The following is a 17,394-nucleotide window of genomic DNA, read 5'->3' as shown; positions in this document are numbered from 1 at the left end:
ATAAATATATATATAATTTAATATTTTTTTAATTTAAATGGCCCTAATTTTCATTTTACTAAATTTCACTCTAAATTTAAGTAACGGCTATCAGTTTAATCTTTAAATTTGATAATTGGATATGTTTTCTTTAAAAAATAAATTATTAAAGTTATAAATGGTTAGTTTATACCTTAATCAAACTCAAATTTGGTGATTTTTTTAATATTATTTAAATGATTGAATTTGTGAAACTTAAATTTATGGTAGAATACCGTTGGATTTTTACTATTAAAAGGCTTTATTTATTTCTTTAATATTTTAAATTTAATTTTTTTTACCGCCTTGATGGTAGGAGTTTAGATTTGTTTCTTGGTTGGATTTTGACGTTAATAGCTTGATTTAGACGTCTTGTTGATTAAATTTCGATCCATTTATTAATTGCTTCACTCAACATTTTATAATTCCGTTCATAACACATTAATTTTGGTATTAATTCAAATTTAAAATACAAACCGAGAAATTAAATCATTTTAATGAACATTCGTGTCATTGAACCCAACATGTAAAGTTCGAACCAATAATATTTAATATCTTAAAAAGTTTTAAGCTCTATGGATGATGAGTATAGGAGAGGGTTCTATTGATTTTGATGATTTTTCACGCCTTCGAATACTTGATATTACATATTTTCAAAATATTATTGCTTTAAATCACATTTTGTTTAATGTATTAGTATTGTCAGGCCCATGTTTTCTATTCATTAGAGTTATTGAAAAGATGACGAAATACCCGACAAAATATATAAATTATAAAGTTAGTTGAACATAAAAAATTAAAATAGTTTTGCCATCCTAATTATTATTTTTTTTTTTAAAAAGAAAGAAATCTATAATTAAATAAATAAATTAAAATTAGAAAACAAAATCAATTTGTCATCTCAAGTAAACTATTCTTATTTCAGAACGTCATTATCCAGATATTTTTAATAAAAAAAAATCCATTCCATTTTATCGTTGGTGGGCGCCCTTACCAAAAAAAAAAAATTAATAATAATTCCAAATTAAGATTTTGACTAAATTAAGAAGAAAAAAACAAAAAAAAGCAAATAATAATTTTTTTGGGCAAAAAGTAATTAGAATTTAAAATTTATTTATATTTGAATTCGTATTATCCTCCGACTAATTTGCGCTACAGATTTGATTTGAATCTATAAATTCCATCTTCCCTCACCTTAATCTTCTCATTCATTATTTCTTCTTTTTCTACCTATTATTTTCTCTTTCTATACTTTGATTTCCCTCTTTTGCTCGGATGGCTTCTAACCACGGTTCTAGCCGCGGCGCGTTACCCACCGGCTCTGGCTTGATCGTCAGTTTCGGCGAGATGCTGATCGATTTTGTCCCCACAGTTTCCGGCGTCTCTTTGGCAGAGGCGCCTGGATTTCTCAAGGCTCCCGGCGGCGCTCCAGCAAACGTCGCGATCGCCGTTAGCCGACTCGGCGGACGCGCTGCCTTCGTTGGAAAGCTTGGCGAAGATGAGTTTGGACGTATGTTGGAAGGAATCGTTAAGGAAAACGGCGTTTCCGCCGCCGGGATCCGATTCGATCAAGGCGCAAGAACTGCCTTGGCTTTTGTCACTCTACGCGCCGACGGTGAACGTGAGTTTATGTTCTACCGGAACCCTAGTGCCGATATGCTTCTCAAGCCGGAGGAGTTGGATCTCGATCTCATCAGATCCGTAAGTTATTATTATTATTATTTTATTTAAATCGAATTTTCCCGGAAATTGACTAGGAGTAAGTGGGCCCCACTCTTAGATCTGTAGTACACAAGTAGTGATATTAATGTGTAGTTTCGAGATTTCGCTCTTTTCATGTGTGAATTCTCGATTATACCCGTCAATCCCTCACCGATTAATGGTGGTTTCCGACCAAGCCGCCGTGATCCCCTGTTTTTCGGCGTTAACTTCAGAGTCAAATTGAGAAATAATTTAAATGGGTATTGATTTTAGGCGAAGATCTTTCACTATGGATCGATAAGCTTGATCGTGGAGCCGTGCAGATCGGCCCATATGAAGGCGATGGAGGAGGCGAAGAAAGCAGGTGTTCTGCTTTCATACGATCCAAATCTGAGGCTGCCACTGTGGCCGTCAGCAAATGAGGCCCGTGAACAGATCAAGAGCATTTGGAACAAGGCCGACATCATCAAGGTGAGCGATGATGAGCTGAAATTCCTGACGCAAAGAGACAAGGTGGATGATGAAACCGCCATGTCTCTGTGGCACGATGGGTTGAAGCTCCTCCTTGTCACTCTTGGCGAGAATGGGTGCAGATACTACACCAAGGTACTATTTACTATTAGTAACGCACCTTTTTTTAATGTGTGGACACTGTTTTCTTAGCGGAGTTGTCGATGTGGGACTTGATTGGTAGGGTCATCACATCAAATCTGTTACCTGTTGTCATTACCTCACATACTTGGCCCCATTGTTTGTTTCCAAAACACTCCATTCTTTGAAACTTTTGCCACTTTTGACCCCACATTCTTCCTTACAGAACTTCCGGGGGTCTGTGGATCCTTTTAAGGTTAAAGCAGTGGACACTACTGGAGCTGGTGACTCATTTGTGGGTGCTCTTCTTTGCAAGATTGTGGACGACCTATCTGTGCTCCAGGTACGTAATTTGTTGTTGTGTTTATTCAAACGAGATCTTGAAAGATGAATTGAAATTGTTGTTGGTTGTTGTAGGACGAGAAGAAATTGAGGGAGATACTAACGTTTGCGAATGCTTGTGGAGCCATTACAACAACCAAGAAGGGAGCAATTCCAGCTCTTCCATCGGAGGCCGACGTCGCAGCTTTGATCAAGGCTTCTCCATAGATATCCTTTTTCGTTTTGGTTCAGTTCAGTTTAGTTTAATTTTTCCTTTTGCAAATGAATTGAAAATTCAATTTTTTTCGGTTTATCATTCCTAGGCAGACTCTTGTGCTCAAGGTATTTACTGAATAAAAGCTTTTGTAGGTTTTGACATCTTATTTTTCCTACTATCTATATCATTTTCTCAATCAAATAACTCACATGTTGAATTCAATCTACAAAATTGGTACTACCAAATGAATATTGGATAATACAGATAAAACAAAGAAAGATCCTTTGTGAAAGCTGCACAATCCAGCACTTCATATAATTCCACACTCAAATGCAAACTCAACCCAAAATTGGGGTAAACTGCTTTTCGGATATCATAGCTGAATTGCCAAATATCACAACCCAACGGTCTAAATTCCAAACTTAGAAAGAAAAAAAGAGTCTGAGAATCAATGAAATTGGGCGCTTATTATTAGTATGTAACAAGAATTGCAAATTCTATTCTAGAATAAATTTGATTAAATTAAATCTAATTCAAATAACTAAATCAAATCTAATTTAAATATTTAAATCAAATTTAACTCACAATGCACTAACTCCAACTCCACCGCTAGTCTTGATTCTTGATTCTGACTATGATAGCAGAGCTAGCTAGTCTTGATTTTGACTTGAAAGTAGAGCTACAAGTGAATAATAGTTGACTTGTCTTGATTCTGACCCACAACTTTTCTAATACCTTTTTTAACCATGGCTATCCACATATGAATTATGCTCGGGGAAAGATAGGCTTACTATTGGTTATTTCTGAAGCTTTCTAATACCTTTTTTAACCATGGCCATACACATAAAGCTGCAGCTATGAATTTTGCTATGAGAAAGATAGATGGGGAGAGATAGACTAAATATTTGTTGTTTCTGAAGCTGCAGCTATGAATTCTACTCTGGAGAAGATAGACGTACTATTGGTTGTTTCTGAAGCTGCAACTATAAATTCTACTCTATGGATGATAGACTTACTATTGGTTGTTTCTAAAGCTGCAGCTATGAATTCTACTTTGGGTTGGAAGATAGACTTACTATTTGGGTTGGAAGATAGACTTACTATTGGTTGTTTCTTTGATGACCAAGATAGATTTACTATTGGTTTCTACAGCTATGAATTCTACTTTGTGGAAGATAGACTTACTATTGGTTGTTTCTTTGATGACCATGATATTGCTTCAGAACTCAATAAGAACACAGCCTGAAGTACTCTTTCTCTCATCCAAATCTCCAGCGTAATCACTTTCTGTGTATGCAACAAAATCATCATCTCCTCCTTCCCGATAGAAAATTTCAAACCAAGTTGTTCCCTTCAAATAACTTAGTACCCTTTTTACTGCCTATAAATGAAGCATGGTGGGATTTTTCATCTATCTACTAATCAGACTCACTACAAACATTATGTTTGAGATTCTCCATCTATCTACTAATCAGACCCACTACCATTATGTTTGGGATTCTCCATCTATCTACTAATCAAACTCACTACAAACATTATGTCTGGTCGAGTTGCTATGAGATAATTAAGACTGCCTACAACTTGCTTATAGTATGCTTTGTCCACATTTATTCCATCTTCATCTTTCATAAGTTTGCATCCAGGGACAATAGGATTATGAACAGAATTACTTTTGTCCATTCCAAATCGCTTCAGCACCTCCAAAGCATACTTCTAACTTATAAAAATACCACTGGATTTTTGTAAGACTTCAAGTCCAAGAAAATACCTCATCTTACCGAGATCTGTCATGTCAAACTCATTTTTTCATGAAATTTTTAAACTCGGTAAACATTAATTCATCATTTCCAGTAAACATGAGATCATCGACATCGAAACTTACAATTAATACTTTGACTTTTTTTCCTCTCTGGATGAACAAAGTATGTTATAGTCATACTTCTCAAAACCTTCATAAAATAGGCTTCTATATGGTTGTACCAAGCACGTGGAGCTTGCTTAAACCCATAGAGTGCCTTCTTTAACTTGTAAACCTTCTTCTCAGGTCCTTTTTGCACATATCCACAGGGTTGCTCCACAAAGACCTCTTCATTCAAATCACCATATAGAAATGCAGATTTCACATCTAGCTGATAGATGGACCAGCCTCTTTGAGCTGCTGCAAGTGGTACCACCAAACAAATTATCTCCATGCGCACAATAGGTGCAAATACTTCAGTATAGTCTACCCCATGCTCTTGAGTATACCTCTTTGCTACAAGCCTAGCCTTGTATTTGTCGACTTCCCCATTTTCATTGAATTTCGTCTTATAAATTTGTTTTACTCCAACCTTCTTTCCGCCCTTAGGTAACTCCATCAATTTCCATGTGTTATTTTTGTTTATTGCTTCCATTTCCAGATCCATGGTTTGCCTCAATTTCTCACTCTTCAATGCGTTTTCAAAGTTTACAGGATCAGTAGTGGTAGACATGGCTAAGTGAGCTTCATTGTCTTCTTCAGAAAGATCTTCTCTTGTTGCATAGTCTCTCACCTATACTGGTGGTCTCCTATTCCTCCTCTTATTCGAGCTAGGAGAGTTTGCTTCAGCTAGAGAAGGAGAGCTTGCTTCAGCTAAAGAGCCAGAGGAAATATTTTCCTATGCAGCTTCTATATCAGATTTGCCCCCTTCTTCATTTTCATCAAACACATCTGCTGCCTCCTCTTGATCACCCCATTTCAGATCGCACTTAATGGATTCTTCATAGGTCTTATCCCAGTCCCAACTCTTATCTTCCTCAAATACAACATCCCTACTTATTATGATCCTTTGTGAAGTTGGATCATAGAGTCTGTAAGACTTTGACACTTCACTAACTCCCAGCAAAACACAACTCAAACTCTTATCATCCAGTTTAGTTCTTTTACGGTCAAGCACATGAACATGAGAGATACATCCAAAAACTCTAAAATGTTTAACTGAAGGTTTGACTCCACTCCAAGCTCCTTCTGAAGTTTTATTTTTGACAGCCAATGTTGGACTTCGATTCAGTACATGCACAGTCCAGCTAACTGCTTCAGGCCAGAAACTTTCGAAATTTTCTTTTATGAAATCATACTATGAACCATATTCATAATAGTTCTATTTTTTTCGTTTCGCAACTCCATTATGGTGTGGCAGGTATGCAGGTGTCAGTTGTTTTTGTATACCATTTACATCACAAAAATTGGTGAATTCTTGTGATGTAAACTCTCCTCCTAGATCCGTTCATAAGACTTTAATAAATGAGTTTGTTTTCTTCTCAACATGAATCTTAAAGTTTTTAAATACAAAGGCTTCTGATTTTTCTATTAAGAAATAAACTCATGTTTTTCTGCTGAAGTCATATGTGAAAGTAATAAAGTATCTTTTCTTGCTGTTTGAGATGGGTTTGATCGAGATGGGTTTGATCGGTCCACAAATATCAGCATGCACCAATTGGAGAATTTTTTAAGCTCGTCATGTGCTCCTTTTTGGAAACGAGTGCCTTTGTTGCTTACCCATCAGACAATTTTTACACAGTTTTAATGGAGACTTGACCTGTGGTAAACCATCCACCATCTTCTTTCGCTGAAGAGTCTTTAATCCCTTAAAACCCAAATGTCCATATCTACCGTGCCAAAGTTGCTCAATATCTTCTGTGATTGTATTGAGAAAAGTGGATGCTACAGGCTGAGATATAGCATGCAGTACGAACATTCGATTCGAAGACATCTTTATCTTTATGATTAAGCCTCTCTCAAGATGAAACACCTTGCACGTTTCATTTTGAAACAAAAAGGTAAGCCCCTTTGCTTGCAATTTACCAATACTCAACAAATTGTTCTTCAACTCTGACACATAAAATACTCCTGTGATTATCAGTATGATTTCATTCACTTGCAGCCGTACATTACTCTTTCCGGTTACAACCATGCTTGAGTTGTTGTCCAGCTTCACTGAATCTCTGAAACTTCCATCAAAATCTGAAATATTCCTTCTTCCCACACATATGATTGCTACATCCCGAATCAAGGAACCACATATCTTCTCTATTGGCCTTATTCATATTCATGTAAGCCATCAGCGACATCTCTTCTTGAGTCTATGCATAGTTTGCCTCCTTCTCCTTGCTTTGACATTCCCATTGAAAATGTCCACGCTTGTGACAATTATAGCACTCCAATGTGGCCTTGTTGAAGGTTTGTTTGCCTCGTCCCCTTCCTTTGCCTCTAAAGCTTCTACGACCTTGACTCATTTCTCCAAATTGTTCACCATGAGTGATCTTCAAAGCGTGTTCTTCTTCAACGTGAGAACACATGCGTTGTTCATGCACAAGCAGACTACTTTGCAACTCATCAATGGTTAAAATGGTTGTATCCTTGGACTTCTCAATGGAACACACAATATAATCAAACTTGGGAGTCATAGATCTCATAATCTTTTCAACTACTTCAACATCTCCTTTGTTCTCACCCTTTATTTTCTTCTTGTTGGCTATGTTAAGGGTTCGAGCAAAATACTCATTTACAGATTCCTACCTTCATGTGAAACATTTCAAACTCCTTCTGAAGAGCTTGCAAATGTGCACGCTTTACCTATGTTGAACCTTGATATTCTGCTTCATAAAATCCCATATGTTCTTTGTTGTATCCTTGTTGAGAATTGTCTCCAAGATCGAACGATCTAATGCTTGAATAGATAATTCTTTCTTTCAAATCTTTCAACTTTCGATCTTCAATATGCTTCTTCTGGGCATCTGTGGAAACGATGTCTTCTATTGCTGCAGAACTCCCATTCTCCACCAAATCCCAGTACTCCTTTCGCAAAAAGTTTTCCATGAGCATCACCCAATGATCATATTACCCATCAAATTTTAGAATTGCAGGCTACACAAATGAACTCTTCATCGACATACTTTTATTATGACACGAAGACTGCTGCTCCTAGTTTTAGCTTTAGTTTAGGGCATGACTCTGATACCAAATGTTAGGTTAGGAACTGAGAGATAAAACTAGAAAGATCACAAGAATGAGGAGAAATCTCACCTTCTAAAAATTGAAATTGTATAGAGCGTTACAATACATTGAAAACATATCAAATCCAGTTAGACTAAATCTAATATAACTAAATCAAATCTAATTCAAATACTATTTATTTTAATCTGATAATTTTTTATTTAATGTATATACTTTATTTATTTTAATATTTAATATTATACAATAAGTATATCTAATATATTTAATCAAATTAATATATATATATATATATATATATATATATATATATATATATATATTATATTTCATTTATTTCTAATATATTAAATATTAATTTAACTTTTTAAGTTAAATATTTTTTCCTCAATTTATTTTATATATCTAATATATTAAATATGAATTTCAATATTTCAAATTAAATCTATTTTCTCTTTTACATTTAATATATTTAATATTAATTTGAAGTTTTGAAATTTTCCTTTCAATTAAATTGAACATTTTATTGTTACTATAAACATACGGTACAAAGTTAATTAATCAAGCGCTTTAATTAATCAATTTTTATTCATTAACTATATCACTCCATTATAGAATTAGAGTTGATACTCTTATGCACTGTATGACGAGTTATATCCATATAATCATTACAAGTAAGTTAATCTTCCACAAGTTGTTCATCATTACAGTTAGGTTAAAATTCTGTTTTACCCTTGTAATTACATCTTTCACTTTAGGTATCATTGATTCTCTAATAAAAAACTTGTTTATGATCCAATCATAAATTGAGTCACTCTCGGGTCAATGAGAGGGTGGACCCATTGTTAAGTTCCAAAATCAGTATTTAAGACAACAACTCATCTACTTTCCTTATATGAAAAAGAAGTGAATTTCAACTCATTATATTATGTTTCAAACTTCTTATTTGGGAAGTCCTCAAGATGGTAGATTACAAAGAGTCATTCTCACCCAAGTAAATTAAAGAGTTGCATATGATCATCCTATGAAATATTAATCTCTCAATTAACGGATTTATAAAGAATGATTAATTATTTTTTGGTTCAGTCTTAAACAAACTCATTGTATAGATATCACACTCACATGTTTCCATATGAACGATTTTGATCAAATCATCTGTAACGATTACAAAGTGGGTCATATCAATAGTGTTACTAGGATAAGGCACACAACCTTGTTCATATGCTATAGAACCTTTGGGTTATTACTTGTACCAATATGTACCAAGACCTAAAATAGCACTTCTAGTACCAAGATGTACCAAGGCCTAAAATAGCACTTCTAGTGGCTAAGTATAAAAAAAGGATATAGAGGAATTGAGGTGTGCCAACAAGTAAAAGCTTCTCGGGAAGAAAATAGCTGGATTATTGCAACCTCTAATTAGACGAGAGTGGAAGTGAGAAAATATCACTATGGACTTTATAGTGGGATTACCTAGCACACTTCCTACAATAATCAAGGTAATTATCGACAAACTAACAAAGTTAGCACATTTCCTACCGTGCAAGACGACATATACAGTTAGTAATTGGGCTCAATTTTATGTGAAGGAAATCGTGAGGTTGCATGGAGTTTCAGTGTCGATTGATCAGACTGAGACCCCCACTTTACGTTGGCATTTTGATGTGAACTCCAAAAAGCATATGGTACTCCCCTACTTTAGTACTGGCTTCCACCTCCAAACGGATGTCAAACAGAGCAACAATTGAATTAAATTTTAGAAGACATGCTACGAGCATGTGTTACGGACTTCACTGGAAGTTGGGACAACAAGCTACATCTGATGAAATTCTCGTACAATAATAGTTTCCAAGTAACTATCGAGATGTCATTGTTTGAAATGTTATATAGATAATGATGTAGATCTCTACTATGCTAGGAAGAAGTACGTGAACGAGAATTAATGGGACTCGAGTTATATGGGAAACCACCCATCAGAGGTTCATGTGAGGATAAGATAAAGGGAAAATTACCTCGAGTTAAAGAGAGCTTCCCTTGAATCCCACAACATAACCGACCCTCAACCGTTCTCCAGATATCACCTTCAAGGAAAAAGAGAAGGAACAAGAGAAAGAGAGAACGAGAAACATTGCCCTGCGAACCACGAACAAAATACATAAGGAATAACCGGCCAAAGCTCCCTAGTGCACTCATGGTAGGGTTCCCAATCACAAACATTCTAATCCTTCGTTGCGGTCGGATCTCAAATTTTTGTCTTATATACTCTTAACACAAATGAACTACGCATAAAGTACGTACGAGGACCATGGAGGTTGTGAAGAGAGAGAAATTCGTCTATGTTTTTGCAAGAATCGGGTAAGGAAGACGAAGTTCGTGGACTTCGGGTCGGATCTAGATTGGATATCCAAAAACCAATCTTCAGCCTGAGAATCATTTTGCCTTTGACCCAGTTTCCACGCGCCTGCAGTCCAAAACCGACCCCACACAATAGTACCCGTCCGTAGTCAGCATCCATAACCCGAGTCCCATTTGCCTCGGCCGAAACCTGCAGCAGCCCAACCTCAAGGCCTGCGACTCGCGTACCTGTAACAACTCGTGCCTCGACCCGACTCGACCTGCACACGCATCAGCGTCTCATTGCACCACGTGTCACACCTGCAGCCGGACACCCCTTCGGCTTACATGGCTTAGTCGACTCAGCTTCGGCCCGATTCAGCTCAAGACACAGTCCTTCAGCTCGGTAAAGGTAAATTTGTCCATTTTCCTCTAATCCAACCATCCCAAAGCTCAATTTGACATTGTTTAAGGTAGCTACAGGCAGTATAAGGTAAGTTTCTCGATTTAAGTTAAATTGAGTTACTAACAAAATCGGATGGACATTCGGGTAACGACAACCGACGATATTTGGAGCAATCTCGAGGAATAGAAAGCAAACGTACTCAAATCTAGGGAAACCATGGCTAAGGCCAACCAAGCAAGTGACCCTACAATTTTTTTTTTATTTTAATTGTACACTGAATTATGACACGTGTCATATGCTCGTGTATGCAAAATGTTATGTGCATGATATGATATGTGAATATTATGCTTTATATGATCAATTGATATGTCTACGATATGATATGCTAAGTTAAGATGTGCTTGACGACATACTCGTGATAGGATATGTAAATGTTATGTGACTGTCATGATATATGATACGGTATGACATGTGTATGATACGAATTGATACGTTTGAAGACATGATAAGTTTATGATATAACATATGTTCGCATGAATGATAAAATGATAGGATAGATTGACATGCAAATAAGGAATTGGCTTAGTGCACAATCTCGATATACACATGAAAAGCTATGATAAAATGATATGATATAGAGGAAAAATGTTAGAGGGGGCTCTCATACATGATAATGAAAAAGGAAAAATGTTGAGACGTCATGCATCATTGTGTGTTCATGCATCGAGGGATACCTCTTCTCCTTTTACAATGGTACAGACGTGTACATTATGAAGTAGGGAAACAATTATTATATTTACCATAATGCTGCTACGACGATCGTTATTCCTAACGAGTGTTCGACATCAACAGCTGCCAGAGAATGCTCGCCTGACTAAAAAAGGGGCCCAGGATAGTGACTCCATTCAAGATTGTATGTACTTAATCTAATCTCAATAGGGGTCACTTACTGAGTATTTCTTAAACTACTCAAGTTTTTTTTTTTTTTTTTTTAGACAAGGCTCCACTATATGACTGACCGTGACACATGCCTACTTGCATTTTGAATTTAGTAGACTATAGGTTAATATAGGTTAGTTTACATTTCTATTTAGTAGCAATATAGGATAGTATAAGACATTTTTACCTTATGTTATCTTTAGTTCTTTTTAATTATTTTATTTAAATGCCTTCTAAAGAATGTGTTAGACCAAGGTGGTGTTTTTATTATAAAGTTCTGAATGAAGTGTTTATGTATAAAATGTCTATGATATGTATATCATAGGACTTTAGGTTAAATAGAAATCTAGAGTCGTTACAATATGAGTTTGGTCGATTCGAGATATCAGGTTTAATGTATACCCCTAAATGAATAATCAATATTATATATTCTATTTCCTTATAGAAAACTATATAATATTCTTCGACCATAAAAATTAGGCATGCTTTTCTATCCAATAAATGTCATGTCAAATCCATCTCGATAATTCACAATATAGCTTCATTCATTCATAATTATGAAATATGCTACAATATATATATCAACTGATGAAAGGCATACTCTATTCATTTCTTTTCTTACCTTTGTTTCTTTGAAGCTCTTCTTCCTTCAACCATTGCCACGATCCATAAAGGTTTTCCAATTCGAAAAACAAGATACCCAGAAAATACTCCAAACACCATTCCAAATCCATATCCCATGAACACAACTTTCAACCAAAACCCTTTGTCCAAACTCTCACTTTCTTCATGTGCCATTTGAGATTCATGGGCCTTTTCTGAGTAGCAATTTGGTAGAGGAAACCCACAAAGCCCAAGATTCCCAACATACGAAGAACTTTCAAAAGTTGCAAACTGATTCCCTTGAGGGATTGGCCCAGAAAGATGATTGTGTGAGAGGTTCAAACGGGAGAGAAATGTAAGAGCAGCCAACTGAGGTGGAATTTCACCCAACAGTTCATTTGAAGAAAGATCCAACCATTCCAGATTTTTTAGATTCCCAAAAGTTATGGGAATCCTACCTCTAAGCTTATTATGAGAAAACTCGAGACCTTTCAAGGACAAGAGCGTCCCAATCACCTCTGGTATTTCTCCACTGAATGCATTACTTGAAAAATCAATAGCCTTGAATATCAATAGAATGCTTTCCAATTTTAGATCAGACCCTTTTATTGATACCACCACTGAGTCCTTATAGAAAGGGAGTATGTCAGATTCAAGCGAAGAAGAGTTGGGTTTTTGGTTGCCCACTTCAACTTCCTTCATGGCTCTCATGTTTTTGAATAAGTTTGATGGCAGCAACCCCCTGAAATGATTGCGAGATAAATCAATGATACGTAGATTTGGAAAAGAGTCTTTGTTCATGGAGTTGTTGATTGGACCATAAAATCGATTGGATCGTAGGATAAGAACTCGCAAACTTGATGCAGCTTCTAGCCATTGGGGGAACAGACCTGATAAGAGAACCAATAAAATATTAAAATTTGGATTAAAAATATGGGAATAAGAATTAAATTTATCATAGCTTAGGTTTATATAGCAATAATCAAAGGTAACCTGTTATGATGTTATTCCCAAGATCCAAGACTTGAAGATTCTTGCAGTTGAGCAAGGATGGTGGCAATTCTCCTTCTATTTGATTGTCGTTCAAATCAAGGCTTCTCAATTGACTTCCTATTGGAAAAAACATTGGAACATTCCCAGAAAAATGGTTCTTTTTCAAATCCAACACCGCAAGAGAAGTGAAGTTGGCTAAACATGGCGGAATTGTACCACTCAAGTGATTGTTGGATAGACTAAGGACAGCAAGGAAGATGGCATTGCAGACTGAAGAAGGAATTTCTCCAGTGAACTGATTTTCTGAAGCAGTATAGATTAAAATATATGGTAGTGGGATGGGAATAGAACCAGAAAAATTATTCCTTTTCAATTCCAACAACATGAGAGAAGTTAGGTTAGAGAAACAAGATGGGATTGCACCATTCAACCTATTATTTGACAAATCCAGGGAAGTAAGGTTGGTGGCTTTGCAAATTGAAGGATGGATATTTCCAATGAGTTGATTATTTGAAGCCCTAAATTGTTGTATTGATGATGGCAACATTGGAAAGGATAGGTTGAACAAGTTAGAATCAAGATAGAGATTTTTCAAATTTGGCAAATTGTGGAGAAGCTTCATTCCTGAGGACAAAAAGTTATGAGAAAGATTAAGGTGCCTCAAAGCACCCAATTCAGAAAACCACTTGGGAATGTTCCCATGAATTTGACTATTTGAAAGGTCTAGATAGTCCAAGTTCTTCTGATATCTCAAAAAGTAGGGAAATTTTCCCAATTTACAAGAACCCATTTCAACTCGAACAAGATTCTTAGAACTAATACTAGTAGACTCTATCAAAAGTTGATTGTTGTTTGAAACGTCAAACCATGTTATACTTTGAACTCCCAACAACTTGTCTAAATCCAAAACCCCACTCAGATTGTTGGACCCCAATGCTAAATATGTAAGATTCAGTTGCCTATAAATAGAATCACAGACTCCACCTTGCAAGTTGTTGTTACTTAAATCAAGAAACTCCAAGGAGTTGGATCTGAAATCCCTCATCAAAGAAGAGAAATGATTATGAGAGAGATCCAAGTAGTTTAAACGAGGTAATTCATACAGCCAAGAGGGTATGGCACCAGTGAGTGAGTTGCGTTCCAAGTCCAAATGAATAAGATTTGAAAGTGCATCTGAATCAACATTTGTGGGTAAATGACCCGAAAATAAGTTAGATGAAAATGTCATGTTGGAGAGGTGGGTGAGGTTGAAAAGAGAATTGGGTAGGTGACCCATGAAAGAATTCATATGAATTCTGAAATTAGTTAGCTTTTGAAGTTTGTTCCATGCATTGGGCAGTTGACCATTGAACTTATTTACAGAGAGATCAATGTTAGTGAGTTGGGTAAGGTTTCCTATTGATTTTGGAAGTCCACCAGTGAATTTGGAGAATGAAAGGTCTAAAGATATCAAGGACTTTGCATTACCAATGGAATAAGGGATCTCTCCTGAAAAATTAGTGGAACTAAGACTCAAGATTTCAAGTGATTCACTCCAATTAGACATTGGCAAAAGCCCCTTCAATTCAGAATTATAATCAAGTTGTAACACACGCAAGTTTGGAAGACTGATAATACGTTGTGGAAAATCCCCACTCAACCCACATGAAGAAAGAGAAAGAGAAGCTAAAGAAAGAGAGAGGTTCATGAAAGAAGTGGGTGTGATGTCATCGAGGCGTGAATCAGTAAGTGCAAGATCCCTTAGATTAGTTAGATTATGAAGAAGCTGATTCATAACTATGTCTGAGAAGCTGAGATAATTCCCGGATAGATCAAGAGAAACAAGGTTAGACAAGTATGATATTTCTATTGGAACATCTCCTATGAGGTAAGACCAGGAAAGATCCAGAGCCCTCAAGTCTTTAAACGTTCCAAATGAGGATGAAAATTCAGATAAAATAGAGTTACGAGAAAGATTCAAGGTTTGAAGGTGAGAAAGGGAAAAAAGGGAGCTGTTGGGATGAAGAACTCCAAGAAGCCGACTGCAGCTGAGGTCAAGCCCCACGACATGACCTTCTCCTTCCTCGTCGCATTTCACGCCATCCCATGAACAGCAATCTTTGGTTTGGTTCCATGTCTCTGTCTTTGGATAAGCTTGCTTCTTAAGCTCATCATTGCAACTACTTGATGCAGATTCATTCACGGAAAAGGCTTTCTTGAACTCCCAAAGGGCAAGGCTTTGTTTGGGATCACATAGATGATGAGAGTTGGCAAGAGAATTGAAAAGAGAGATAAGGAAGATACCGCCCACTTGATAGAGCATCATCAGCAATGCCATTTCCCTTTTTGAGTATCAAAGACAAAGGTGTTGTAGGACTTTTGATGGGTTCGAAAAAAGGTTGAACTTAAAATTTCTTACCATAAACAAGATGGTTGAGGGCTTTTAATTCTTCACCAAATATCTGAAATGTCATCAATCACAATTAATGGACAGAGAAGTAGAATTTGAATTTTCAACGGTGATTAAGAGTAAACATTGGCAAATTATTAGTGAACAAACTAAAAGTTCATTGAAGGTATTGGAAGCCAAAACAAATTGATATCAAAAGTATCCTATATTGAAGGTAGGAAAGTAAATAGGTCTAAAAATTTTGTTGACTTTTGTCAATTGAGAGGAAAATAGACCGGAGTACAAAACTACCGGAAGGAAAATTCTTTGATGAAAAAAATAACTGGAAAGAGAGGGAGAGAAATATTTGCATTGATGGTAGGTATTTCATTTAGTTTGACATATTTAAATAACTAACATATCCTAAATTTAGCAGTAGTGACATAGAACTTGTGTCCAAAGTACAAAATGGTCAGCAACTACTCTATAAAAGGGGAGCGTTAATTTAGATATTCAAAAAAGACAAAAATACCGTGTTAATTCAGATATCCAAAAAAAGCCAAAAACAACTAACTAAATTTAAGAAAACTTGTGAATAAAATCATAACTTTTATCTAACAACCTCCTCCTACAAGCTATATCTCTACCTTATTATTTGAACTCCAATCTTTTAACGTAGTTCTTTAAATTTTACCCATGCCAAGGACTTGGTGAAAATGTCTCCAAGCTGTTCTTCTGTTTGGATGAAATCAATCTTGATGAGCCCTCGATCTGCACATTCTTGGATGTAGCGGAATTTGATTTCTATGTGCTTGCTCTAGTCGTGCAAAACTAGATTTTTGATCAGGGAGATCGTAGCTTTGTTGTCCACGTATAGTATTGGTTGATCGCCTCCTCGTCTGATGAGTTCTTCCATCAGTCACGCAAGCCAGACCCCCTGTGTTGCCGCCGTTAAAGTGGCGATGTATTCTGCTTCGCAGGAAGATAAAGCAACTACCTTTTGTTTTGTTGATTGCCGGCAGATTGCACTGTTTGAGAGAAAGTAAATCATCTCGTTGGTGCTCTTACGATCATCAACGTCACCGGCCATGTCACTATCACTGTAGCCGACCAACTCAAGCTTCTCCTTTCCTCTCCGTGCATAGTATCTCACACCCCAGCCTCTAGTTCCATAGCGCAGGATGCACTTGACAGCCACAAGATGCTCCTCCCTAGGTGCTTTTATGAATCTAATCACATATCCAACTGAGTAAGCAAGATCAAGGCGTGTGTTTACCAGATAGCGCAGGCTCTCAACAATGCTACGGTAATTGGTGGTGTTGACTGCTGTCGTAGTGCCGACCTTCCTTAGTTGGAGCCGGGCCTCCATTGGCATCCTTGTAGGGTTGCTGTCCACAAGCCGAGTTGTGTCGAGCAGCTTCTTCGCATACGCACTTTGGCAGATGGTGATGCCGGTAGTACTCTGTTGCACTTCGACGCCATGATCGCTCATCTTGAATTTCTTTGACATCTCCCTCTTGAATCTATCGAGGACTTCCATGTCGCCTCCAGTGATTATGAGATCGTCGACGTACACTCCCATGATCAGTCGCTGCTCGTCGTGGCCGTGCATGTACATGTCATGCTTAGAGGCACAGTGCTTGAACTTCAGCGATAGTAGGGTACTGTCGAGCTTCGCATTCCAGGCTCGTGGTGCTTGCCGAAGCCCATAGAGTACCTTGTGCAGGCGTAATACCTTGTCAGGGTTGTCGTTGTCCAGGAAGTCCGGTGGTTGTTGGACATAGATGGTCTCCTTCAGCTCTTCGTTCATTTACGCATATTTCACATCCATGTGGTGGACCTCCCAAGAATGATGTGCCATGATTGCCAGCCATAGGCGGAAAAATTCCAGCCTTGCCACCGGCGCGAATACCTCCTCGAAATCCACCCCT

At 36.9% G+C, this 17,394-nt stretch overlaps 2 protein-coding genes across 2 annotated transcripts; one reads left to right on the top strand and one right to left on the bottom strand.

The window, feature by feature from the left end:
* The first annotated feature begins 1,218 nt into the window (after positions 1 to 1,218).
* LOC111488672 (probable fructokinase-4) lies at positions 1,219 to 3,023 on the top strand. Its single transcript, XM_023136564.1, has 4 exons — positions 1,219 to 1,719; positions 1,993 to 2,325; positions 2,537 to 2,653; positions 2,728 to 3,023. Exons 1-4 carry the CDS (start codon positions 1,294 to 1,296, stop codon positions 2,857 to 2,859), a joined length of 1,008 nt encoding a protein of 335 aa, XP_022992332.1. The 5' UTR covers positions 1,219 to 1,293; the 3' UTR covers positions 2,860 to 3,023.
* An 8,994-nt stretch (positions 3,024 to 12,017) lies between these two features.
* Positions 12,018 to 15,443, bottom strand: LOC111488526 (receptor-like protein 12). The gene is made up of 2 exons (XM_023136299.1): positions 13,096 to 15,443; positions 12,018 to 12,992 (listed from the first exon to the last, which is right to left on the bottom strand). Exons 1-2 carry the CDS (start codon positions 15,410 to 15,412, stop codon positions 12,118 to 12,120), a joined length of 3,192 nt encoding a protein of 1,063 aa, XP_022992067.1. The 5' UTR covers positions 15,413 to 15,443; the 3' UTR covers positions 12,018 to 12,117.
* Between the last annotated feature and the right edge of the window lie 1,951 nt (positions 15,444 to 17,394).

Source organism: Cucurbita maxima, unplaced genomic scaffold (genome assembly GCF_002738345.1).
Source record: "Cucurbita maxima cultivar Rimu unplaced genomic scaffold, Cmax_1.0 Cma_Scf00013, whole genome shotgun sequence".
Lineage (NCBI taxonomy): Eukaryota > Viridiplantae > Streptophyta > Magnoliopsida > Cucurbitales > Cucurbitaceae > Cucurbita > Cucurbita maxima.
The sequence above is the reverse complement of the archived record's forward strand: the minus strand, read 5'-3'. Positions and strand labels throughout refer to the sequence as shown.